Consider the following 26789-nt stretch of genomic DNA (forward strand, 5'->3'; position numbering starts at 1 on the left):
AGTAGAGACTATAGTGAACATCACTGGTCTCTTCCTCTCTATGCTTAACCCCTATGCTGTATTTTATATCCCTCACATCTATTTGCTGATGTAACATATCTGCAAAGCTAATGAACCTTTGAAAAACCCAAGCAGAATCTTAACTGAGAAGAGTATTGCAGTGTATTGCAGGATGGAAGGACAGCATAACCACCCCATCAGTGGACATGGGACAATAGGAAGTGCTTATCACCCAAAAGTCCTGTTAAACAAGTGCACATGTTTGAAACAGTCTATATGATGTATGTAGACAAAATGTAATATGTATTAATCCATCCAGGTTGCAAAGACATTTTTATCTCCAGTTCTAGTATTTTGTTGGTTTTGGGGGGGCTTTATGGTAAAGAAATATGTGACAACTATCCTATGAGTGGGGACCTATGTGAAAGGAGGAGAAGAAGGAGGAGGGAGGGGAGACAAATTCAAGATGTAATTTGCAGCATTGTTGTATGTAGGGGAGGAAGGGAGAAAAATCCTATTCCCTCTTGTGGATCATTCTCTGAAAGGGGAAACAATATTATGAGGAGGTGATTAATATCGGAGGTACAATTGCAAAAGGCTTGTCTGGATATTCCCTGAAGGAAAACCTTGTGGCAGGAGAGTCATTTAGAAGATTTGGAAGTGAGAAAGAGGAGCAGGAATCCTGATCTCATCTCCCCAGTGCAGGAAGAGACTTGGTTTATTCCGGCTGCAGAAGCAAAGAGCTGTTCAATGTAGTGGGATTTTCTTTGCAAGAATACCTGACCTCCTTTTCCAGAGATCCCTGCAGAATCTGCCATGAGAACCATCTCTGGATGGCTGAAGTGGGGGGACAGGACAGGGTGCAGCTGCGCATCCAGGAGGATATGGGGGGCATGGTGGGTTTTTGGGCTCCTGGAAGTGCAAAGTTGGAGCAGGCTTGTCTTCATCAGCTTTGGTCTATTGGCTGTATCAGCAACGGGTGAGTACATCTAATTACCCACCAAGTTCTCAGTTCTAAGCATTTTTATGCGATGGCTAGTACAGTATGTTCAGAGTGTTGTCTACAGACACATTAGAATCCTGGCGAGCTGATGCTCAGTAACAGGGATGCATGCAGGCTGCTAATTATACAACCTGTCTGAGATGCTGAGCTACAGCACCTCATCTGTGCATAGCCTATCGGTCAGTAAACCTATAGAGATATATGTATGGCATGTCAAGTGTAATGTCCATTGCTTTATATGAAGCCTTTCTATTCAGTGTGCTATACCATTTTGTAGCGATGCTGTGTCCGTAGCAGTCCCATCCTGTGTATGACGTCCTATGTTCTATTGCAGTAACGTGGGCATTTAGGTGTAGTCTGGAGGTGAATATATTAAACCTGTAGGAATCTCCCTCCCTCTCTGCACTACTAATGAAATGCAATAGCAGAGCCTGTGTCTGATCTTCTGTGGTCACTGGTGGCTCACACAATGAAGGCTTGTATCTCGGATCTGCTGCAGGCATAAATCACCTACCTTTTATACACACTGCCTCCGCTTGAGTGTTACAGATTTGATTCAGGGATACAGTAAACTTTGCATAGTATCATCCTTTGCATAGAACATCCTGTATCTTCCACATATGAAACATTCGCAAGTGGGCAGAGATCAAAGGTTAGCTTATCAGGAGGGAACAGTCATGTGGCCACCTTGGCTACACGGGTATTTGCACATGATGTGCAATACTTCTATCTATCCGCAAATGCTATTTGTTTCATCAGGATGATGGTTGGTGGAAATTTACATTCCTTAGACAAATATCTAGGCATTTTATGTACGTCTGGTAAACCCGTCATTGTCATTTAGTATTAGAGCCCTCTAGAAATGACTTTCTGTATTAATTGGTTCCAAGAGTGACCTCTTGCCCTTAACTAGACATGATCTAGCTTGACCCTGATTACTGTTTTTGCAAGTGTAGGTTATTGACCACGCCAAGTATATTTCTATAAAAAGTCATGGGTTGCTTTATTCCTAACATTGTACATTATGTCTTCATGATGTTTATTCTCTGCTACCTGCTTTTAGTTTAAAATATATTGATTAAACAATGCAAAAAATCTGCTTTATCACTTATTTTAGGGAATTATTACCACATTATTGTCTTTTTTTAATCCCAAATCATAGATTCCTCATTTGAGGTGTTGTATTTCACTCAGGGCCCCACGGCCACTGATTACTGAAATAAAGCTGAGGTTATGTAGCAATTAAATGCCTCTAATCCTATAATTACATGGAACTATTATCTTGAAGATACAAGATATGTAATGGTGTGTAGACTATCTGATTACCTGAATTATGTTCTAATTGTACTTTCTATGGTGGACGAAAGTAGACAGCCAAAATTTTGGGCAAAGAGAAAATAAAGGTTGAATTGTTACAATATTTTCATCAATCACTCTGCACCAGTCATTGGTTCAGACCAAGCAGTCATTAACCTTTCCTATGCAGAAGCATATAAACTCAGTAAATATATATCCTGTGTCCCTACATACATATAGTGTGTGTGTGTGTGTGTGTGTGTGTGTGTGTGTGTGTGTGTGTGTGTGTGTGTGTAAATATATATGTATATATAGAGAGAGCTAGATAGATAAACACACACAGTAAATATAGAAACACAGTACACTCACATATCTTGATAGATATACAGTATATATATATATATATATATATATCTATATTTATATCTATCTCAAAACCGGTGAATAATAGGTTTGTGTGGGTGTAGCATGTAGATCTGGCACATATGCACACCCTTCTACTTGTATTCAGAAATTTGTGTAAGTGTAAAGTAAGCATAAGGATATGTGATGTTTTTCGATTTAAATAAACGTGTGAGGATTTAAATGTTATTGTTTAACTTCCTACAAGCTCTATATTTGTTATCAAACAAGGGAGTCTCAGTAGCACACCTACTTAATAAAGGTACTAGTGAAATTACCATCATTAACAACTACATACATTGATCTCTAGCCTAGTTAAAGGTTGAAGTAATGTACTTAGGCAAATGCAGAATTCCATAACACAGACTCTGAATAAGGTTCGTGTATTCATCCCGATTTAGAGTTATAGAATTAAACCTGTGCATTTCCTTTCATTGATTGACGGTAGTATTATTATTATTATTATTATTATTATTATTATTATTATTATTATTATTAAATTGGTCTTCCAAAACAATGTTGTAATGTAGTATAATTTTGTACATGAAAATCATAATTTGTATTCAGGAAATATTTTGGGCAGTTAAGATTTTTGTGTTCACATGAATATATAGCCTACAGGGTATGGAGTAGGGATGAGCAACATTTTCTGCACTGTACCAATGAATATTTTCCTTATTTCAAAATTTTGCACGTTTCTCTGACGGAATTTAGCCTTAAGTGCTCCATTTAAAATTACCTTATAATTTTTCTTCTGTCTTATACTCCAACCACATCACAAAGCAGAATAAATTGATGCCGTCATTATCCTAGCTTTGTTTATAGAGAATAACTTACAGAAAATGTGGCACGGCAAATTTTGTAAAGAGAATGCGGAATGGCCATTGTGCGCAATGGTCAATCAAAAGCCAAACTGAAAGATTGTTTTATGGAACTTTGCACCTCTGCAAAACAGCGTGTTCCATTGTGAAATTGTAATTTCTGTGATTTTCCACTACCACTCCACTCATCTGTAGGAAGATGGCTGATAACCCGCACCATTCATATACCTGGCTTATATCCTCTCATTCATTTAAAGGTAGAATATCTGGTGAAAGTACATTTATATTGCCTTTATTTATCAGCCTAACCATTTCTGTCTGCAGGTTAATCAATTCAGTTTCTGTGTTCTGCTATCCCTTTGGGGCTGGTTGACTCCATCTTCAGAAATAACCTCTTATGCTGGGTTCATTTCATGATGACCACAATTGGAAACATTTCAAACATATAGACATTTTAATGGTTTTCACATGTTAGAAAAAACAATAGCCTACAGTATTACCACGGACCTGATTCAGGTCCTTACGGTAGTGCAGCTCATGCTGCAAAGTACAGACGTTCCGTACTTTGCGCCGGACACGTACTGTGCATGTGCTGTACGGATCTGCGATGTTGGAAGTAGATCGGCTGCAGACTGTCAGTAATTGACAGTCTGGTGCTCTTTGGGAGTGGTGATGGTGGACTTTTCTCAAAACGGAGGTGTGTCAACTCCATATTGGGGCAGTGCCGATTCCAGGATTTCCGTCGAATGACAGAGATTTCTTGGCCTATTTGTTGGATCTGCAGCGGCCAGCTTGTGCTATCCTATGGGTCACGCAGCCAGCCAATGGTGTCGCAGGTGATCCGATGCTACATGAATCATTAATACAAGCAGGAGGCGTCTACTTATATCAGATGCCTCCTGATGCATTACCATATTAGTTCTATCACTGCTGCTTTCATGTAAGCAGCAGCAATAGCGCCTCCAACCACGTCTGAATCAACTCCCTTGTATCGCTTTTTTCCTAGCAGAGTCCCAGCACTTACCTCAAACCGTTGAAATTGGCTGCATATTGTCCGAGACTATAGATTCTTGACAAATGAAAGCTAAGTTGGTTGCTACACCCAGTTTCCAAAAGCAAGCATAGGTTTTCTTCTATGGATTATAGTTTTGATCCATTTTAACAACAGCAAGAATTTATATTAAAATATATCTATTGTAATTATCCTTTTCACTAGCACAGTGATACCTGATATTAAGTAAATATCTTTTTTACACACAATGCGTAAATGTTGCACAGTGGAAGCACTGGGAAAATTAAAAACCTACATACAAAAAAATATGGACTAAAGAAGGAAAAAACCAAGGGGCAGATTTAACAACGAGTGATATTATTGTTATCACTCATTACAAATTATAAATTGTACTCCAGCCAATCAGCTCTTGTCATGTGTTTTAAAAATAACAGGAGCTGATTGGCTGGAGCACCATTCATCATTCGTAATGAGTGAAAACAAGAATATCCAACGTTGTCAACTCTGCCACTAAATGTGTATTGTACAGCTTCTGGTTTTGGATTGCATGTCACCCATGGTTACAGTTTGCATTATTTAGTTAAAAGGATTATAGGCTATTTTTATTACATTAAATATTTTCCATAAGATACACCCCATTTTTCTTAAACTATGCCAAATGTAGTGAAATGTTGAGCTTAGGACAACAATGAAATCTGTGTGTTTGCCAAGAAACCAAAACACAGAACTGGTCTAATTGACCATTAACCAAGCTAAGTAGCCAGAGTGCAGGGTACAGCAGGAGCGCACGTTGTCTGATTTTCCCGGTCAGTGATCCCGCACTGTATGGCAGTGGAACCATATTTCAGCACAGTGTTCTACCACTCTGCATGAATCCTATTTGTTGGATTGATTGTATAACTGATCATTTTTATCAGTTTGGTTGAATTGATCAACCAAAATCTTAACATGTATAGGCAAATTAAAGCAGGGTACACACTGAGACGATGTGTACTGGGACAACAATCTAATGAAGTTCCATCCTTCACACACCATGTTGTTGTCCGGTTGGCCACGCAGAAAGGCTTACTGGGTGACATTGCTAGCGACCATGGGCACCCATATGCCGATATGTCATTCCGATTTGCCCAGAAAACGACTTATCAGGCAGATATTGTTTCAGTCTGTATCCGGCTTAATAGATTTGTAATACATTTATATGTTTTACTGTATTTGAAATGTAAAAGTGAAGTATATGGAGGAGGTCTTTGTACTTACAATACTTTGATGATGGACCTTCCTAGCTTCCTGCTAAAAAAACATAAAGGATCCCTACAGTCCGAGGTGTAGCTAGGTGCCATGGTGCACGGAGCAAGGGTATGTTTTAGCGCCCCCCTCCTCTGTACTGAATTGAGGGCCTAGCCAACATGTGGTGGCATGTTACATTTGAAAAGAAAAACTTTTCAAAATCCTAAATTGGTGACAGGGCCAGTTCTAAACTATGTGGAACTCAGGGTGCATCAAAAATATAGGGGTGTGGCTTCATGGAGAACGGGTGTGGCCACAGAATAGTACCAATTCACATTAGACAGCATAGTAGTGTCCGTTATTCACATTAAACCACCCAGTAGTACCCATTATACACATTATGCTAGACATAGTAGAGACTAGAGATGAGCGCCGGAAATTTTTCGGGTTTTGTGTTTTGGTTTTGGGTTCGGTTCCGCGGCCGTGTTTTGGGTTCGACCGCGTTTTGGCAAAACCTCACCGAATTTTTTTTGTCGGATTCGGGTGTGTTTTGGATTCGGGTGTTTTTTTCAAAAAACCCTAAAAAACAGCTTAAATCATAGAATTTGGGGGTAATTTTGATCCCAAAGTATTATTAACCTCAAAAAACATAATTTACACTCATTTTCAGCCTATTCTGAACACATCACACCTCACAATATTATTTTTAGTCCTAAAATTTGCACCGAGGTCGCTGTGTGAGTAAGATAAGCGACCCTAGTGGCCGACACAAACACCGGGCCCATCTAGGAGTGGCACTGCAGTGTCACGCAGGATGTCCCTTCCAAAAAACCCTCCCCAAACAGCACATGACGCAAAGAAAAAAAGAGGCGCAATGAGGTAGCTGTGTGAGTAAGATTAGCGACCCTAGTGGCCGACACAAACACCGGGCCCATCTAGGAGTGGCACTGCAGTGTCACGCAGGATGTCCCTTCCAAAAAACCCTCCCCAAACAGCACATGACGCAAAGAAAAAAAGAGGCGCAATGAGGTAGCTGACTGTGTGAGAAAGATAAGCGACCCTAGTGGCCGACACAAACACCGGGCCCATCTAGGAGTGGCACTGCAGTGTCACGCAGGATGTCCCTTCCAAAAAACCCTCCCCAAACAGCACATGACGCAAAGAAAAAAAGAGGCGCAATGAGGTAGCTGACTGTGTGAGAAAGATAAGCGACCCTAGTGGCCGACACAAACACCGGGCCCATCTAGGAGTGGCACTGCCGTGTCACGCAGGATGTCCCTTCCAAAAAACCCTCCCCAAACAGCACATGACGCAAAGAAAAAAAGAGGCGCAATGAGGTAGCTGACTGTGTGAGAAAGATAAGCGACCCTAGTGGCCGACACAAACACCGGGCCCATCTAGGAGTGGCACTGCAGTGTCACGCAGGATGTCCCTTCCAAAAAACCCTCCCCAAACAGCACATGACGCAAAGAAAAAAAGAGGCGCAATGAGGTAGCTGTGTGAGAAAGATAAGCGACCCTAGTGGCCGACACAAACACCGGGCCCATCTAGGAGTGGCACTGCAGTGTCACGCAGGATGTCCCTTCCAAAAAACCCTCCCCAAACAGCACATGACGCAAAGAAAAAAAGAGGCGCAATGAGGTAGCTGTGTGAGTAAGATTAGCGACCCTAGTGGCCGACACAAACACCGGGCCCATCTAGGAGTGGCACTGCAGTGTCACGCAGGATGTCCCTTCCAAAAAACCCTCCCCAATCAGCACATGATGCAAAGAAAAAGAAAAGAAAAAAGAGGTGCAAGATGGAATTATCCTTGGGCCCTCCCACCCACCCTTATGTTGTATAAACAAAACAGGACATGCACACTTTAACCAACCCATCATTTCAGTGACAGGGTCTGCCACACGACTGTGACTGATATGACGGGTTGGTTTGGACCCCCCCCAAAAAAGAAGCAATTAATCTCTCCTTGCACAAACTGGCTCTACAGAGGCAAGATGTCCACCTCATCTTCACCCTCCGATATATCACCGTGTACATCCCCCTCCTCACAGATTATCAATTCGTCCCCACTGGAATCCACCATCTCAGCTCCCTGTGTACTTTGTGGAGGCAATTGCTGCTGGTCAATGTCTCCGCGGAGGAATTGATTATAATTCATTTTAATGAACATCATCTTCTCCACATTTTCTGGATGTAACCTCGTACGCCGATTGCTGACAAGGTGAGCGGCGGCACTAAACACTCTTTCGGAGTACACACTTGTGGGAGGGCAACTTAGGTAGAATAAAGCCAGTTTGTGCAAGGGCCTCCAAATTGCCTCTTTTTCCTGCCAGTATAAGTACGGACTGTGTGACGTGCCTACTTGGATGCGGTCACTCATATAATCCTCCACCATTCTATCAATGTTGAGAGAATCATATGCAGTGACAGTAGACGACATGTCCGTAATCGTTGTCAGGTCCTTCAGTCCGGACCAGATGTCAGCATCAGCAGTCGCTCCAGACTGCCCTGCATCACCGCCAGCGGGTGGGCTCGGAATTCTGAGCCTTTTCCTCGCACCCCCAGTTGCGGGAGAATGTGAAGGAGGAGATGTTGACAGGTCGCGTTCCGCTTGACTTGACAATTTTGTCACCAGCAGGTCTTTCAACCCCAGCAGACCTGTGTCTGCCGGAAAGAGAGATCCAAGGTAGGCTTTAAATCTAGGATCGAGCACGGTGGCCAAAATGTAGTGCTCTGATTTCAACAGATTGACCACCCGTGAATCCTTGTTAAGCGAATTAAGGGCTGCATCCACAAGTCCCACATGCCTAGCGGAATCGCTCCGTGTTAGCTCCTTCTTCAATGCCTCCAGCTTCTTCTGCAAAAGCCTGATGAGGGGAATGACCTGACTCAGGCTGGCAGTGTCTGAACTGACTTCACGTGTGGCAAGTTCAAAGGGCATCAGAACCTTGCACAACGTTGAAATCATTCTCCACTGCACTTGAGACAGGTGCATTCCATCTCCTATATCGTGCTCAATTGTATAGGCTTGAATGGCCTTTTGCTGCTCCTCCAACCTCTGAAGCATATAGAGGGTTGAATTCCACCTCGTTACCACTTCTTGCTTCAGATGATGGCAGGGCAGGTTCAGTAGTTTTTGGTGGTGCTCCAGTCTTCTGTACGTGGTGCCTGTACGCCGAAAGTGTCCCGCAATTTTTCTGGCCACCGACAGCATCTCTTGCACGCCCCTGTCGTTTTTTAAAAAATTCTGCACCACCAAATTCAAGGTATGTGCAAAACATGGGACGTGCTGGAATTTGCCCATATTTAATGCACACACAATATTGCTGGCGTTGTCCGATGCCACAAATCCACAGGAGAGTCCAATTGGGGTAAGCCATTCCGCGATGATCTTCCTCAGTTGCCGTAAGAGGTTTTCAGCTGTGTGCGTATTCTGGAAAGCGGTGATACAAAGCGTAGCCTGCCTAGGAAAGAGTTGGCGTTTGCGAGATGCTGCTACTGGTGCCGCCGCTGCTGTTCTTGCGGCGGGAGTCCATACATCTACCCAGTGGGCTGTCACAGTCATATAGTCCTGACCCTGCCCTGCTCCACTTGTCCACATGTCCGTGGTTAAGTGGACATTGGGTACAACTGCATTTTTTAGGACACTGGTGAGTCTTTTTCTGACGTCCGTGTACATTCTCGGTATCGCCTGCCTAGAGAAGTGGAACCTAGATGGTATTTGGTAACGGGGGCACACTGCCTCAATAAATTGTCTAGTTCCCTGTGAACTAACGGCGGATACCGGACGCACGTCTAACACCAACATAGTTGTCAAGGACTCAGTTATCCGCTTTGCAGTAGGATGACTGCTGTGATATTTCATCTTCCTCGCAAAGGACTGTTGAACAGTCAATTGCTTACTGGAAGTAGTACAAGTGGGCTTACGACTTACCCTCTGGGATGACCATCGACTCCCAGCGGCAACAACAGCAGCGCCAGCAGCAGTAGGCGTTACACGCAAGGATGCATCGGAGGAATCCCAGGCAGGAGAGGACTCGTCAGACTTGCCAGTGACATGGCCTGCAGGACTATTGGCATTCCTGGGGAAGGAGGAAATTGACACTGAGGGAGTTGGTGGGGTGGTTTGCGTGAGCTTGGTTACAAGAGGAAGGGATTTACTGGTCAGTGGACTGCTTCCGCTGTCACCCAAAGTTTTTGAACTTGTCACTGACTTATTATGAATGCGCTGCAGGTGACGTATAAGGGAGGATGTTCCGAGGTGGTTAACGTCCTTACCCCTACTTATTACAGCTTGACAAAGGGAACACACGGCTTGACACCTGTTGTCCGCATTTCTGGTGAAATACCTCCACACCGAAGAGCTGATTTTTTTGGTATTTTCACCTGGCATGTCAACGGCCATATTCCTCCCACGGACAACAGGTGTCTCCCCGGGTGCCTGACTTAAACAAACCACCTCACCATCAGAATCCTCCTGGTCAATTTCCTCCCCAGCGCCAGCAACACCCATATCCTCCTCATCCTGGTGTACTTCAACACTGACATCTTCAATCTGACTATCAGGAACTGGACTGCGGGTGCTCCTTCCAGCACTTGCAGGGGGCATGCAAATAGTGGAAGGCGCATGCTCTTCACGTCCAGTGTTGGGAAGGTCAGGCATCGCAAACGACACAATTGGACTCTCCTTGTGGATTTGGGATTTCAAAGAACGCACAGTTCTTTGCGGTGCTTTTGCCAGCTTGAGTCTTTTCAGTTTTCAAGCGAGAGGCTGAGTGCTTCCATCCTCATGTGAAGCTGAACCACTAGCCATGAACATAGGCCAGGGCCTCAGCCGTTCCTTGCCACTCCGTGTGGTAAATGGCATATTGGCAAGTTTACGCTTCTCCTCCGACAATTTTATTTTAGGTTTTGGAGTCCTTTTTTTTCTGATATTTGGTGTTTTGGATTTGACATGCTCTGTACTATGACATTGGGCATCGGCCTTGGCAGACGACGTTGCTGGCATTTCATCGTCTCGGCCATGACTAGTGGCAGCAGCTTCAGCACGAGGTGGAAGTGGATCTTGATCTTTCCCTAATTTTGGAACCTCAACTTTTTTGTTCTCCATATTTTATAGGCAGAACTAAAAGGCACCTCAGGTAAACAATGGAGATGGATGGATTGGATACTAGTATACAATTATGGACGGACTGCCACGGTTAGGTGGTATAAAAAAACCACGGTTAGGTGGTATATATTATAATAATAATACAATTATGGATGGACGGACTGCCTGCCGACTGCCGACACAGAGGTAGCCACAGCCGTGAACTACCGCACTGTACACTGGTTGATAAAGAGATAGTAGTATACTCGTAACAACTAGTATGACACTATGACGACGGTATAAAGAAAGAAAAAAAAATACCACAGTTAGGTGGTATATATTATAATAATAATACAATTATGGATGGACGGACTGCCTGCCGACTGCCGACACAGAGGTAGCCACAGCCGTGAACTACCGCACTGTACACTGGTTGATAAAGAGATAGTAGTATACTCGTAACAACTAGTATGACACTATGACGACGGTATAAAGAATGAAAAAAAAACCACGGTTAGGTGGTATATATTATAATAATAATACAATTATGGATGGACGGACTGCCTGCCGACTGCCGACACAGAGGTAGCCACAGCCGTGAACTACCGCACTGTACACTGGTTGATAAAGAGATAGTAGTATACTCGTAACAACTAGTATGACACTATGACGACGGTATAAAGAATGAAAAAAAAACCACGGTTAGGTGGTATATATTATAATAATAATACAATTATGGATGGACGGACTGCCTGCCGACTGCCGACACAGAGGTAGCCACAGCCGTGAACTACCGCACTGTACACTGGTTGATAAAGAGATAGTAGTATACTCGTAACAACTAGTATGACACTATGACGGTATAAAGAATGAAAAAAAAACCACGGTTAGGTGGTATATATTATAATAATAATACAATTATGGATGGACGGACTGCCTGCCGACTGCCGACACAGAGGTAGCCACAGCCGTGAACTACCGCACTGTACACTGGTTGATAAAGAGATAGTAGTATACTCGTAACAACTAGTATGACACTATGACGACGGTATAAAGAAAGAAAAAAAAATACCACGGTTAGGTGGTATATATTGTAATACAATTATGGATGGACGGACTGCCTGCCGAGTTCCGACTGCCGACACAGAGGTAGCCACAGCCGTGAACTACCGCACTGTACTGTGTCTGCTGCTAATATAGACTGGTTGATAAAGAGATAGTATACAATACATACAACAATATACTACTATACTGGTGGTCAGGCACTGGTCACCACTAGTCACACTGGCAGTGGCACTCCTGCAGCAAAAGTGTGCACTGTTTAATTTTAAATTAATATAATATTATGTACTCCTGGGGGCTCCTGCTATAACAACCTGCAGTGCTCCCCAGTCTCCCCCACAATTATTATAAGCTTTGCCTTTTATACATTGATGTGCAGCACACTGGGCTGAGCTGAGTGCACACAGACTGAGTCACACTGTGTGACTGGCTGCTGCTGTGTATCGTTTTTTTTCAGGCAGAGAACGGATATAGCAGAGAACGGATATATTATATTAAAATAAATAAAAGTTAACTAACAACAACTGCACTGGTCACTGTGGTAAACTCTGTCTGACTCTGCACAATCTCTCTCTCTCTTCTAATCTAATTTCTAATGGAGAGGACGCCAGCCACGTCCTCTCCCTATCAATCTCAATGCACGTGTGAAAATGGCGGCGACGCGCGGCTCCTTATATAGAATCCGAGTCTCGCGAGAATCCGACAGCGTCATGATGACGTTCGGGCGCGCTCGGGTTAACCGAGCAAGGCGGGAGGATCCGAGTCTGCTCGGACCCGTGAAAAAAACATGAAGTTCGTGCGGGTTCGGTTTCAGAGAAACCGAACCCGCTCATCTCTAGAGACCCTTATACATGTTACACCACACTGTAGAGACACTTATAGACATTACACCAAAGTATAGCCGCTTTTACACGGGCAGAGATAGGTGCTGCAGTAGCCGGGGCAGAGAGTGGTGCTGCAGAAGCCTGGGCAGAGAGAGGTGCTGCAGCATCTGAAGTAGAGATGTGCTGCAGCTTCTAGGAAAGAGAGATGTGGCAGAAGCTGCGGCAGAGAGATGTGCTGCAGCAGCTGGGCTAGACAGAGAGAGGTGCTACAGCAACAGGAGAAGAGAGTGGTGCTGCAGGACATAAGTAACACTGCTGCACAGCTACAAGCAGACCGTGAGACATATAAAGAGGGAGGGCAGAGCTCCGGCATGTGCCGGCTGTCAGTGCCTCCTTCTGTGTTACCTCTGGTCTGCCATGTTCCCTACCTACTGTATTATCTGAGTTCAAGCCAGTGTGCGCCCCCTCTGTTCCTGCTCTGCGGCTGCCTATACAGCAGCCCACAGTGCAACATGAGGAGGGAGGTGGTGACGCGCCCTCTAACTTTCGGCGCCCGGAGATCGCGCTCCACAGGAGCTACCCTTGCTACACCCCTGCCTACAGTATCCCTATTATCACAGCTGTGTCAAGTCTCTCTGTATAAGGATGCATTCCATGTTGAAAATTCTCAATGGCAAAATTAGGAAAAACAACAATGAATAATAATAATAATAATAATAATTATATTTATAAAGGGTCATTTCTCCAACTGGGAAATATGAGGGACATGGAAACCCTATTGCTCAGTGGCGCATCTATCATGGATGCAGAATGTGCAGCCGGGCAAAATTAAGGACCACATGAGTCTGGGGCTGAAAATAACCTATTGAGAAGGAGAGGAACTATGACCATTGATATGTGGGTGTGGCTAATGTCATGTGGGCATGTATCAGCCCCCATGTGCCCCTAAATACATAAAATAGAAAAATTGCATTATTTTTCTGTGAAAAAAGGAATGTCATTTTAATTCCTATGATTTATAGCCGACCGTGTGGACAATTGGGTGGCTGGCCATCATCATGCTGACATCATGATGTGCATATTTTTATGTAGGGGTAGTGAGCTGAAGTTCCATTTGCCCCACTGCACATGGGTCCATGTGTCCAAGAGGGCCCCGCACTACACACCATACACCCAGGACTGACCACTGTGCCTCCTATGCGGTGCAATGGCTACCTATGCTTCTCCAGCGCCATCTTTTTAGTGATGTATTCAGAAACATGGTGGTGCGCAGACGCTAGCAAGCAGTGTCGGACTGGGGCATGAAGGGCCCACTAGGGGAATGCATTGATAGGGGCCCATACTTAGGGGTGTGGTCAGCCTACAAAGTGGGTGTGGCCAACCCTCACAGAGGCTTGAAATACACAATAGACTTATGCAGTGTAATGCAACATATCTACCATGTATAATACAAGTGCACAGTCTGGAACCTGATCCCTAGAGGAAGGAGTGGTTTCCCCTGTACCCGTGTAAGCCAGTCCAACCCTGCTAGCAGGACTCTAACACTATGCCAGAGCTTTTGCTCTCTTCTGCGCATGTGTCATCTTTCAGAATTTGTCACTAGAATGATGGTGCCGCGGGGGCAGCATAGGAAGCTGGCACATCATGCAAGAGGCACGTTAGGCCTGGCATAGGAGAGAGAGTGGGGGCCTGCTAATTCTTAATATGTCCCTCCTACTGCTAGTAGACATATAAGAAATAGACTATGGGGTAAATTTAACAAAAATTTAGTTGGTCTGAGCTTGCATTCTTGGCCATGTTTGCCCATTTTTCAAACTCGTAGCCTTACTATAGCTAAACACGCGAGTAAAATGCACGCCCGAAATAGAAGTCAATACACCATCAAATCAACTCGCAAATATTTACTAAAGAAAAGAGTAGAAAAAGAAAATTTATAAAGTATCGTGTTTATAAGCACGGAGCAAACTCGGACCAAAATACACTTTTCAAATAGACCTGCTTGTGAGCAGCGTGTTTGGAGAAGCCTGCACAGATCAGTGTGATCTATGCAGGGCTTCTCTGTGTATAAAGGTAAAGAAAGAGTTAAAAATCAGGAAAAAAATTGTGTGGGGTCCCACCCTAAAAGGGTGTAGTACAGTATGCCGGCGGCCGGGCTCCCGGCGACCAGCATACCGGCGCCGGGAGCCCAATCGCCGGCATACCGACAGTGTGGCGAGCGCAAAGGAGCCCCTTGCGTGCACGCTGCGCTCGCCATGCTGCGGGCACGGTGGCGCGCCACGCTATTTATTCTCCCTCCAGGGGGGTCGTGGACTCCCACGAGGGAGAATAGCTGTCGGTATGCCGGGTGTCGGGATCCCGGCGCCGGTATACTGTGTGCCGGGATCCCGACATTCGGCATACTGAAGACCCCCCCCCCCCCCAAAAAAAAAAAGTAATAACCAGTACCGGGAACTTTGAGACGACTCTGGTTCTAAAAATACGGATAAATTTTGCTAAGGGGTCTCCCATATTTAAAGAACCAGAACCGGGTTCCACTAGCAAGGGGGTAATGCCACAGCCAGGACATTCACTTGTTGGCATCACCCTGACCATAGCATTTTCCCCCCAACTAGTCATTCCAGATCGAGGATTCCTCAGGAAATACAAGCCACCCTGGGCAGTGGTTGCAGAGTTGATAGCAGTCAAAAGTCAAATTTAAAGTTATATTGGGGTCTCCAGCCTTGGATGGAGATAAAGTGGACGGAGATAAAGTACCAGGCAACCAGCTCATAACTGTCGTTTTTCAAACACACCATGTGACATGGCAGTTAGGAGTTGATTGGCTGGGACTTATCTCCATCCACCTTATCTCCGTCCAAGACTTAGTAAATAGACCCCATTGTCTTTTACTGTAGAACTACAGGTCCCAGCAGGCCTACCCGCTTGCTGGCACTTGAAGAACCACAATGGCTAGTAAAACTGGGCACTAAGGTACCGCTGGTACCTAAAGTTCCCCTGTAAAGGAAAATATTAAAATAGAGAAAGTTGACACACATTGATTGTTTTAGTCCTTTATTACATGCATACACACACACACACACACACACACACACACACACACACACACACACACACACACACAAATACACCTACACTCACACTCACTATACATACAGTACTTACCTTGTCCCTGGTGCCAGTTGGTCCTCTTCTCCAGTAGCATTCAGGTGTGGGAAAATAAAAAAGCGCAATCTGAACAACTGGGCATACAGTAGCAACTCTATATGTACATACTATCCCTGTCAGCCAGTCAGTGGCTGCTACCATGGGAACCGGCCGCAGATTGGCAGTGGGTGGGCTGTCTCTTAGCCAATCAGCGGGCAGGCTGGGAAGGCTTCTCCAAGCATGCTGCTCACAGGCAGATCTATAGAATTCTGGCACAACATGACTGAACTCGCACATTAATAAACACTTTTGGTATCAAAATCCAGCATTTAGTATCCCAACCATCAGTGGCATCCTGACGGTGAAAATCCCAATGAATCCTCGTAAGTATTTTAACTAGTGATGTGCACCGGACATTTTTCGGGTTTTGTGTTTTGGTTTTGGATTCGGTTCCGCGGCCGTGTTTTGGATTCGGAAGCGTTTTGGCAAAACCTCACCGAAATTTTTTTGTCGGATTCGGGTGTGTTTTGGATTCGGGTGTTTTTTTCAAAAAACCCTAAAAAACAGCTTAAATCATAGAATTTGGGGGTCATTTTGATCCCATAGTATTATTAACCTCAATAACCATAATTTCCACTCATTTCCAGTCTATTCTGAACACCTCACACCTCACAATATTATTTTTAGTCCTAAAATTTGCACCGAGGTCGCTGGATGGCTAAGCTAAGCGACACAAGTGGCCGACACAAACACCTGGTCCATCTAGGAGTGGCACTGCAGTGTCAGGCAGGATGGCACTTCAAAAAAATAGTCCCCAAACAGCACATGATGTAAAGAAAAAAAAGAGGCGCACCAAGGTCGCTGTGTGACTAAGATAAGCGACACAAGTGGCCGACACAAACACCTGGCCCATCTAGGAGTGGCACTGCAGTGTCAGACAGGATGGCACTTCAAAAAAATTGTCCCCAAACAGCACATGATACGAAGAAAAATGAAAGAAAAAAGAGGTGCAAGATGGACTTGTCCTTGGGCCCACCCACCCTTATGTTGTATAAACAGGACATGCACACTTTAATGAACCCATCATTTCAGCGACAGGGTCTGCCACACGACTGTGACTGAAATGACTGGTTGGTTTGGGCCCCCACCAAAAAAGAAGCAACCAATCTCTCCTTGCACAAACTGGCTCTACAGAGGCAAGATGTCCTCCTCATCATCATCCTCCGATTCCTCACCCCTTTCACTGTGTACATCCCCCTCCTCACAGATTATTAATTCGTCCCCACTGGAATCAACCATCTCAGGTCCCTGTGTACTTTCTGGAGGCAATTGCTGGTGAATGTCTCCACGGAGGAATTTATTATAATTCATTTTGATGAACATCATCTTCTCCACATTTTCTGGAAGTAACCTCGTACGCCGATTGCTGACAAGGTGAGCGGCTGCACTAAACACTCTTTCGGAGTACACACTGGAGGGAGGGCAACTTAGGTAAAATAAAGCCAGTTTGTGCAAGGGCCTCCAAATTGCCTCTTTTTCCTGCCAGTATACGTACGGACTGTCTGACGTGCCTACTTGGATGCGGTCACTCATATAATCCTCCACCATTCTTTCAATGGTGAGAGAATCATATGCAGTGACAGTAGACGACATGTCAGTAATCGTTGGCAGGTCCTTCAGTCCGGACCAGATGTCAGCACTCGCTCCAGACTGCCCTGCATCACCGCCAGCGGATGGGCTCGGAATTCTTAGCCTTTTCCTCGCACCCCCAGTTGCGGGAGAATGTGAAGGAAGAGATGTTGACGGGTCACGTTCCGCTTGACTTGACAATTTTCTCACCAGCAGGTCTTTGAACCTCTGCAGACTTGTGTCTGCCGGAAAGAGAGATACAACGTAGGTTTTAAATCTAGGATCGAGCACGGTGGCCAAAATGTAGTGCTCTGATTTCAACAGATTGACCACCCGTGAATCCTGGTTAAGCGAATTAAGGGCTCCATCCACAAGTCCCACATGCCTAACGGAATCGCTCTGTTTTAGCTCCTCCTTCAATGTCTCCAGCTTCTTCTGCAAAAGCCTGATGAGGGGAATGACCTGACTCAGGCTGGCAGTGTCTGAACTGACTTCACGTGTCGCAAGTTCAAAGGGTTGCAGAACCTTGCACAACATTGAAATCATTCTCCACTGCGCTTGAGTCAGGTGCATTCCCCCTCCTTTGCCTATATCGTGAGCAGATGTATAGGCTTGAATGGCCTTTTGCTGCTCCTCCATCCTCTGAAGCATATAGAGGGTTGAATTCCACCTCGTTACCACCTCTTGCTTCAGATGATGGCAGGGCAGGTTCAGGATTGCTTGGTGGTGCTCCAGTCTTCTGTACGCGGTGGCTGAATGCCGAAAGTGGCCCGCAATTCTTCGGGCCACCGACAGCATCTCTTGCATGCCCCTGTCATTTTTTAAATAATTCTGCACCACCAAATTCAATGTATGTGCAAAACATGGGACGTGCTGGAATTTGCCCAGATGTAATGCACGCACAATATTGCTGGCGTTGTCCGATGTCTCAAATCCCCAGGAGAGTCCAATTGGGGTAAGCCATTCTGCGATGATCTTCCTCAGTTGCCGTAAGAGGTTGTCAGCTGTGTGCCTCTTCTGGAAAGCGGTGATACAAAGCGTAGCCTGCCTAGGAACGAGTTGGCGTTTGCGAGATGCTGCTACTGGTGCCGCTGCTGCTGTTCTTGCTGCGGGAGGCAAAACATCTACCCAGTGGGCTGTCACAGTCATATAGTCCTGAGTCTGCCCTGCTCCACTTGTCCACATGTCCGTGGTTAAGTGGACATTGGGTACAACTGCATTTTTTAGGACACTGGTGACTCTTTTTCTGAGGTCTGTGTACATTTTCGGTATCGCCTGCCTAGAGAAATGGAACCTAGATGGTATTTGGTACCGGGGACACAGTACCTCAATCAAGTCTCTAGTTGCCTCTGAATTAACGGTGGATACCGGAACCACGTTTCTCACCGCCCAGGCTGCCAAGGCCTGAGTTATCTGCTTTGCAGCAGGATGACTGCTGTGATATTTCATCTTCCTCGCAAAGGACTGTTGGACAGTCAATTGCTTACTGGAAGTAGTACAAGTGGTCTTCCGACTTCCCCTCTGGGATGACGATCGACTCCCAGCAGCAACAACAGCAGCGCCAGCAGCAGTAGGCGTTACACTCAAGGATGCATCGGAGGAATCCCAGGCAGGAGAGGACTCGTCAGACTTGCCAGTGACATGGCCTGCAGGACTATTGGCTTTTCTGGGTAAGGAGGAAATTGACACTGAGGGAGTTGGTGGTGTGGTTTGCAGGAGCTTGGTTACAAGAGGAAGGGATTTAGTGGTCAGTGGACTGCTTCCGCCGTCATCCAAAGTTTTTGAACTTGTCACTGACTTGTGATGAATGCGCTGCAGGTGACGTATAAGGGAGGATGTTCCGAGGTGGTTAACGTCCTTACCCCTACTTATTACAGCTTGACAAAGGCAACACACGGCTTGACACCTGTTGTCCGCATTTGTGTTGAAATAATTCCACACCGAAGAGCTGATTTTTTTTGTATTTTGACCAGGCATGTCAATGGCCATATTCGTCCCACGGACAACAGGTGTCTCCCCGGGTGCCTGACTTAAACAAATCACCTCACCATCAGAATCCTCCTTGTCAATTTCCTCCCCAGCGTCAGCAACACCCATATCCTCATCCTGGTGTACTTCAACAGTGACATCTTCAATTTGACTATCAGGAACTGGACTGCGGGTGCTCCTTCCAGCACTTGCAGGGGGCGTGCAAATGGTGGAAGGCGCAAGCTCTTCCCGTCCAGTGTTGGGAAGGTCAGGCATCGCAACCGACACAATTGGACTCTCCTTGGGGATTTGTGATTTGGAAGAACGCACAGTTCTTTGCTGTGCTTTTGCCAGCTTAAGTCTTTTCATTTTTCTAGCGAGAGGATGATTACTTCCATCCTCATGTGAATCTGAACCACTAACCATGAACATAGGCCAGGGCCTCAGCCGTTCCTTGCCACTCCATGTCGTAAATGGCATATTGGCAAGTTTACGCTTCTCATCAGACGCTATCAATTTTGATTTTTGGGTCATTTTACTGAACTTTTGTTTTTTGGATTTTACATGCTCTCTACTATGACATTGGGCATCGGCCTTGGCAGACGACGTTGATGGCCTTTCATCGTCTCGGCCATGACTAGTGGCAGCAGCTTCAGCACGAGGTGGAAGTGGATCTTGATCTTTCCCTATTTTAACCTCCACATTTTTGTTCTCCATTTTTTAATGTGTGGAATTATATGCCAGTATCAATAGCAATGGCCTACTACTATATATACTGCACACAACTAAAATGCACTACAGGTATAGAATGTAGATGGATAGTATACTTAATGATGACACAGAGGTAGGTACAGCAGTGGCCTTCCGTACCGTACTGCTATATATAGTATACTGGTGGTCACTGTGTCAGCAAACTGCAAAACTAAAATGCACCACAGGTATAGAATGTAGATGGATAGTATACTTAATGATGACACAGAGGTAGGTACAGCAGTGGCCTTCCGTACCGTACTGCTATATATACTGGTGGTCACTGTGTCAGCAAACTGCAAAACTAAAATGCACCACAGGTATAGAATGTAGATGGATAGTATACTTAATGATGACACAGAGGTAGGTACAGCAGTGGCCTTCCGTACCGTACTGCTATATATAGTATACTGGTGGTCACTGTGTCAGCAAACTGCAAAACTAAAATGCACCACAGGTATAGAATGTAGATGGATAGTATACTTAATGACGACACAGAGGTAGGTACAGCAGTGGCCTTTCCGTACCGTACTGCTATATATACTGGTGGTCACTGTGTCAGCAAACTGCAAAACTAAAATGCACCACAGGTATAGAATGTAGATGGATAGTATACTTAATGACGACACAGAGGTAGGTACAGCAGTGGCCTTCCGTACCGTACTGCTATATATACTGGTGGTCACTGTGTCAGCAAACTGCACAACTGAAATGCACCACAGGTATAGAATCTAGATGGATAGTATACTTGACGACACAGAGGTAGGTACAGCAGTGGCCTACTGTACCGTAATGCTATATATTATATACTGGTTGTCACTGGTCAGCAAAACTCTGCACTGTACTCCTCCTATATAATATTATACTGGTGGTCCCCAGTCCCCACAATAAAGCAGCACACTGAGCACAGATATGGAGTGTTTTTCAGGCAGACAACGTATACTGGTGGTCACTGTCAGCAAAACTCTGCACTGTACTCCTGCTATATAATACAGCTGCTCCCCAGTCCCCACAATTAAGCAGTGTGAGCACAGATATATGCAGCACACTGAGCACAGATAAGGAGCGTTTTTTTCAGGCAGAGAACGGATAAAACTGGTGGTCACTGATCAGCAAAACTCTGCACTGTACTCCTCCTTTATTATACAGCTGCTCCCCAGCCCTCCCCACAATTAAGCAATAGTGCACAATCAAGTTCAACAATAACGGAGAGGACGCCAGCCACGTCCTCTCCCTAACATTTCCAATCCACGCGTGAAAATGGCGGCGACGCGTGGCTGCTTATATAGAATCCGAATCTCGCGAGAATCCGACAGCGGGATGATGACGTTCGGGCGCGCTCGGGTTAACCGAGCCATACGGGAGAATCTGAGTATGGCTCGGACCCGTGTAAAAAGGGTGAAGTTCGGGTGGGTTCGGTTTCCGAGAAACCGAACCCGCTCATCACTAATTTTAACCCTAACCGTCCTCTTCCCCAGCTTAACGCTAACGAGCATGGATGCTTGTCATCAGTGGCACCAAGGGGGGGTACAAATTAACTGGGTACAGGCTGCTGGAGGGGCCAGTGGGGTCCTGTGTCCGCTACCTCCACCCCCCCTCTCAAGTATACCTGTGCAGTGCTCTGCGGCGGCGCCATCTTCCCAGTGATATCGTTTAAAAAATGGTGCCGCACATAGAAAGCAAAGACTCTGGTTCTGTGCCAGAATTTTTGCTCTCTAGTTGCCAGCATCATCTTCCTAAATATAACTGGGAAGATGGCGCTGGCCTGTGAGGTAGGAAGCAGCCCCCATGTGTTAAAACTGTGCCCTCCTTGTGCAGCGCGCGCCCTGCAATTATTTAATTATTAAAATATTTTTCTATTAAAGGGCATATTCACACACACTTTATTGAGTCACCCCGACGCCTTTACCAGGGCCCAGCGTGGCTCTCTATGCCCCTGCTTGTCATTGTAGTGTACTACAGGTCCACTTTAGTCTGTGAATACTAAATAGCTTGGTTCTTTTTATACAGTAGATATCTAGAAGTGTTAAACTATCATGGGCCGGGATGTTATGGGAACCGATAACGGCAGAATGTAGATGTTTGCGGCTATAGCTGCAAACATCGGGCATTTTGCAAAGTGGGCTAATGTATTAAGGGGGGTACACACGTAGCGTTTTTTGTTTAACCTGACTAGATTGCTTAGAAAAGAAGCATACATCGCTCCGTGTGTATACCCCATAGCAATAGTGATGCGCGGCCCCGCTCTTCGCTGTCGCTGACACTAGATTGACCTCCTCTCAGGCCAATCTAGTGCTGAGTGCTGTGCGGGGGGGAGAGATATGTGGTAAGCGCTCTGTGATAGATCGCTCAGCACACATCTCCCCATGTGTACTCCACTTTAGCCGCCGCAAACATGATTTTTCGGACGCTTTCAGTTCTAAAGTACAGTGCCTGATAAAAAGTCCTTTTTGCTGCTAATAGTGATCATTTTGCTGCGAATAGGACGCTCCTGCTGTTTAAAATGATACGCGGCGTGCCAATATTCTGTGTGTGTAATAGCAACTGTATCTGTATACAAAATATTATGCTACTGTGTATTCCAGCCAAATACTGTAACATAGGGCCTAATTCAGACCTGATCGTAGCAGCAAACAGGTGGGGTGTGTTCAAACTGAAATCTAACTTGCAGTGTAAAAATTAACCAGCCAGTATTTACCCTGCACAGAAAAAAATAACCCACCCAAATCTAACTCTCTCTGCACATGTTATATTTGCCCCCCCAGCAATGCAGATGGGGGGGTAATTCAGGCCTGATCGCTCGCTAGCGTTTTTTGCAGCGCTGCGATCAGGTCAGAACTGCACATGCGTATGCACCACAATGTGCAGGCGCGTTGTACGGGTACAAAGCGGATCGTTGCTGTGCGATGGGTTTTACGAAGAATCCATTCACACACTGACCATTTTCAGGGAGTGGTTGGAGAAACGCAGGCGTGTCCAAGCGTTTGCAGGGCGGTTGTCTGATGTCAATTCCGGCCCCGGACAGGTTGAAGTGATCGCAGCGGCTGAGTAAGTTATGGGCAACCATAGGCGTGCGCAAACACTGACAGGCGGGTGCCACTCCGGACTTCCACTCCGGACTTCCCCCCCTCCATTGCATTATAGTGTTCTCTCACCTCCCCTGTCCTGGATATAAACTGCTTACCTGGGCCGCCCATAGACTGCTCACCTGGAACATTTGGTCATTTACATCAGTGGAGCTTACACTCTATATTCCCTACCACATGTATACATTCATGCTAGGGTTAATTTTGTTGAGAGCCAATTAATTTATCAGTATATTTTTGGATTGTGGGAGGAAACCCACGCAAGTATGGGGAGAATATACAAACTCAGCACAGTTAAAGTCATGGTGGGAATTGAACCCATGACCTAAGTGCTCTGAGGCAGTAATGCTAACCATTATACCATCTGTGCTGCCCTTAAAACACACCTGGCAGGTATCTAGTCACTGACAGCCTGTCGGGAGTACTCAGCTAGCTCAGTGCTCGGACATTTTTTACGGAAATCAGAAATGCCTTCCCGACTCCATGATCTGTCGGCGAGCTCCCCAGGGACCTGCCGGGCCTTGCAGCTGCTTTGGTTGCCTAGTGGTAAATCCGCTACTGCATAGTGGCAAATTTGCTAACTTAATTGTCAGACCATGTGTAATGGAGTCACACTAAAAGCACTGATATATAGTCAATACAGTCACTAACTGAGGGGTGCAATAATGGATATTATAAGTTATGTGGTACCTGCTAATAGGGGATGGGCGACACTGTAGAATCAGTGTGTGTGTATGTGTGTGTGTGTGTGGGGGGGGGGCACTAATATATAATGCAGACACCCATACCATACTGCACCCCTCAGCCAGTGTGATTGTATTGACTATATATCAGTGCCCCACTGATTGTACCAGGCATCTCCCATACACTGTAGGACGTAAAGTAGAGTATAATAGCATATTGATATATCACTAGTCAGTGTGTGGCCCCCCAGTCATGATTGTAGCCAGGGCCGGTTCTACCCCTTGTGGCGCCCAGTGCGAGAGTTTCCACTGGCGCCCCCCCCCCTCTCCGTGGCAAACCAGTTAGTGTGCGGGGGCGTAGCTTCATAGGGGAGGGGCGTGGCCAGTTATGCTCACAGTAGCTGTGCCCCCCAGTTGATTTGCCCCATCTTTATTTGCCCCCAGTAGTTGTGCCCCCTCTTTATTTGCTCCCAGTATTTGTGCCTCCTCTTTATTTGCCCCCAGTAGTTGTGCCCCCTCTTTATTTGCCCCCAGTAGTTGTGTCCCCAGTATTTGTGCCTCCTCTTTATTTGCCCCCAGTAGTTGTGCCCTCTCTTTATTTGCCCCCAGTATTTGTGCCTCCTCTTTATTTGCCCCCAGTTGTTGTGCCCCCTCTTTGTTTGCCCCCTGTCGCTGTGCCCCCGCTTACAAACACACACACACACAAAATAATAAAAACAATACTTACCACTGCCCCGCTCCTGCTTCTTCTGCTGCTGCTGCTCCGTCAGTCTGGCCGCCCGCTCCTCTCTATGGGAGAGACGTCAATGACGTCTCTCCCATAGCGCCGCACAGACACTAGAGGTCATTAACGACCTCTAGTGTCTGTGCCTGGAGCCGGCTGCAGCGGACGCCCACACAGCCCACGGCGTCTACTGCAGCCGTGGAGCGGGGAGCGGAGTGCGGGCAGGCGGCGGTGCCTCCGGGGTGACTGCGGCCACGCCCCCAGGCCACAGCGCCCCGGGCAAAGGCACTGCTTGCCCGCACCAAGGACCGCTCCTGATTGTAGCAGGCAGATGTTAGACACTGTACTTAAAATAACACTGTCCAACCCCCATCCCCCACTCCCGTCTAATGGAATTTGAAGTATGTGGATGTTATATAAAATTAAAAAAATACTGTAATAAAGTACAATGGAAGACCTCATGTTTTTTTCTGTGCACATCCCGTCTCCTCTCTCTAAGCATCTGAAGTCATACACATGTATGTCATTACTGTCCTAAGCACAGAACTGCAGGACTGAAGACACAGGTATGCACTGGAGCCGACGCCCAACAGCTGTGTAATCACTGACAGCCTGATGGGAGTATTCAGCCAGCCCAGCTCTCGGACAATTTCGCTGATGCGCACGGTCCGCCAGAAATGCCCTTTATACAGCCTTGTCGGACAGCTACCTGGGACCAGCAGGGCCCCCGATACCAAAAGGGCCCTAAACAGCCACTTTGGTTGCCTTGTGATAAATCCTCCTCTGGCCGTGGTTAATTACTGCGGGCTAATTGATCTGCCGGGGCTATTTAGTTATCATATATATATTCCGTCCCAGATTCTCTGAGTTAACGCACATTGGGGGTCATTCCGAGTTGATCGCTCGCTAGCAGTTTTTAGCAGTCGTGCAAACGCTATGCCACCTCCCACTGGGAGTGTATTTTAGCTTAGCAGAAGTGGCTACAAAAAAAAATTGTGCAGTTTCAGAGTAGCTCCAGACCTATTCAGCGCTTGCGATCACTTCAGACTGTTCAGTTCAGGATTTGATGTCACAAACACGCCCTGCGTTCGCCCAGCCACGCCTGCGTTTTTCCTGGCACGCCTGCGTTTTTCAGAACAGTCCCTGAAAACGGTCAGTTGACATCCAGAAACGCCCACTTCATGTCAATCACTCTGCAGCGGACATTGCGAATGAAAAGCCTCGCTAGATCTTGTGTAAAACTACATCAGCTGCTGTGAAAGTACGTTGCGCGTGCGCATTGCGCAGCATACGCATGCGCAGAAGTGCCGCTTTTTCACTTTATTGCTCCGCTGCAAACATTTTTATCTAGTGATCAACTCGGAATGACCCCCATTAGCGGGTAATGGGGGTCATTCAGATTTGATCGCTAGGCAGCAATTTTTGCTGTCCTGCGATCAGATAGTTGGGAGGGGGTGTAGGGGGAGTGTATGCTGTGCAAGTGTGCGATCGCATGTGTAGCAGAGTTGCACAAACTGATTTTGTTTGTGCAGTCTCTGCGCAGCCCAGGACTTACACATCAGCCTGTTCGGGACTGGATTTGACATCAGACACCCTCCCTGAAAATGCTTGATCCCACCTGCGTTTTCCCGGACACTCCATGAAAATGGTCAGTTGCCACCCACAAACAGCCTCTTCCTGTCAATCTCCTTGCGAATGCCCGTGCAAATGGATCCTTTGCACAATCCCGTCACTGACCAGAGATCCCCATTGCAGCCATCCGTCGCGCTTGCTCATTGTGGTGCATACGCATGCGCAGTTCGGATCTGATAGCCCGCTGTGCAAAAACACAGCAGTGATCAGATCTGAATGACCCCCATTGTACCATGAGAGGACAAGGGGCTGTACTTGAATAGCTATGAGTGTTAACGATCAAGGCTACCACCCTTTTCCTTTTATCACTGCTAATTGAATTTAGCCCTAAAGGTGGGTACACACTAGTAGATATATCTGCAGATCAATTGATCTGCAGATATATCTTTGGACGGATCGGGCAGTGTGCTGTGCATACACACTGCCCGATCCGTCGG

At 46.1% G+C, this 26789-nt stretch overlaps 1 protein-coding gene across 3 annotated transcripts in view; it reads left to right on the forward strand.

Moving 5' to 3' along the window:
* Positions 1-511: 511 nt before the first annotated feature.
* The window catches only part of LOC135033722 (CUB and sushi domain-containing protein 2-like), a 1450369-nt gene continuing 1424091 nt past the window's right edge, over positions 512-26789 (forward strand). For all 3 annotated transcript variants that reach the window (XM_063954204.1, XM_063954205.1, XM_063954206.1), the window contains exon 1: positions 512-979. In XM_063954204.1, the coding sequence (XP_063810274.1) occupies positions 817-979 (163 nt within the window). In that variant the 5' untranslated portion in view covers positions 512-816. The remainder of the gene's footprint in view (positions 980-26789) is intronic.

The sequence above is a fragment of the Pseudophryne corroboree genome, chromosome 2, assembly GCF_028390025.1.
Source record: "Pseudophryne corroboree isolate aPseCor3 chromosome 2, aPseCor3.hap2, whole genome shotgun sequence".
In the NCBI taxonomy this organism is placed as follows: domain Eukaryota; kingdom Metazoa; phylum Chordata; class Amphibia; order Anura; family Myobatrachidae; genus Pseudophryne; species Pseudophryne corroboree.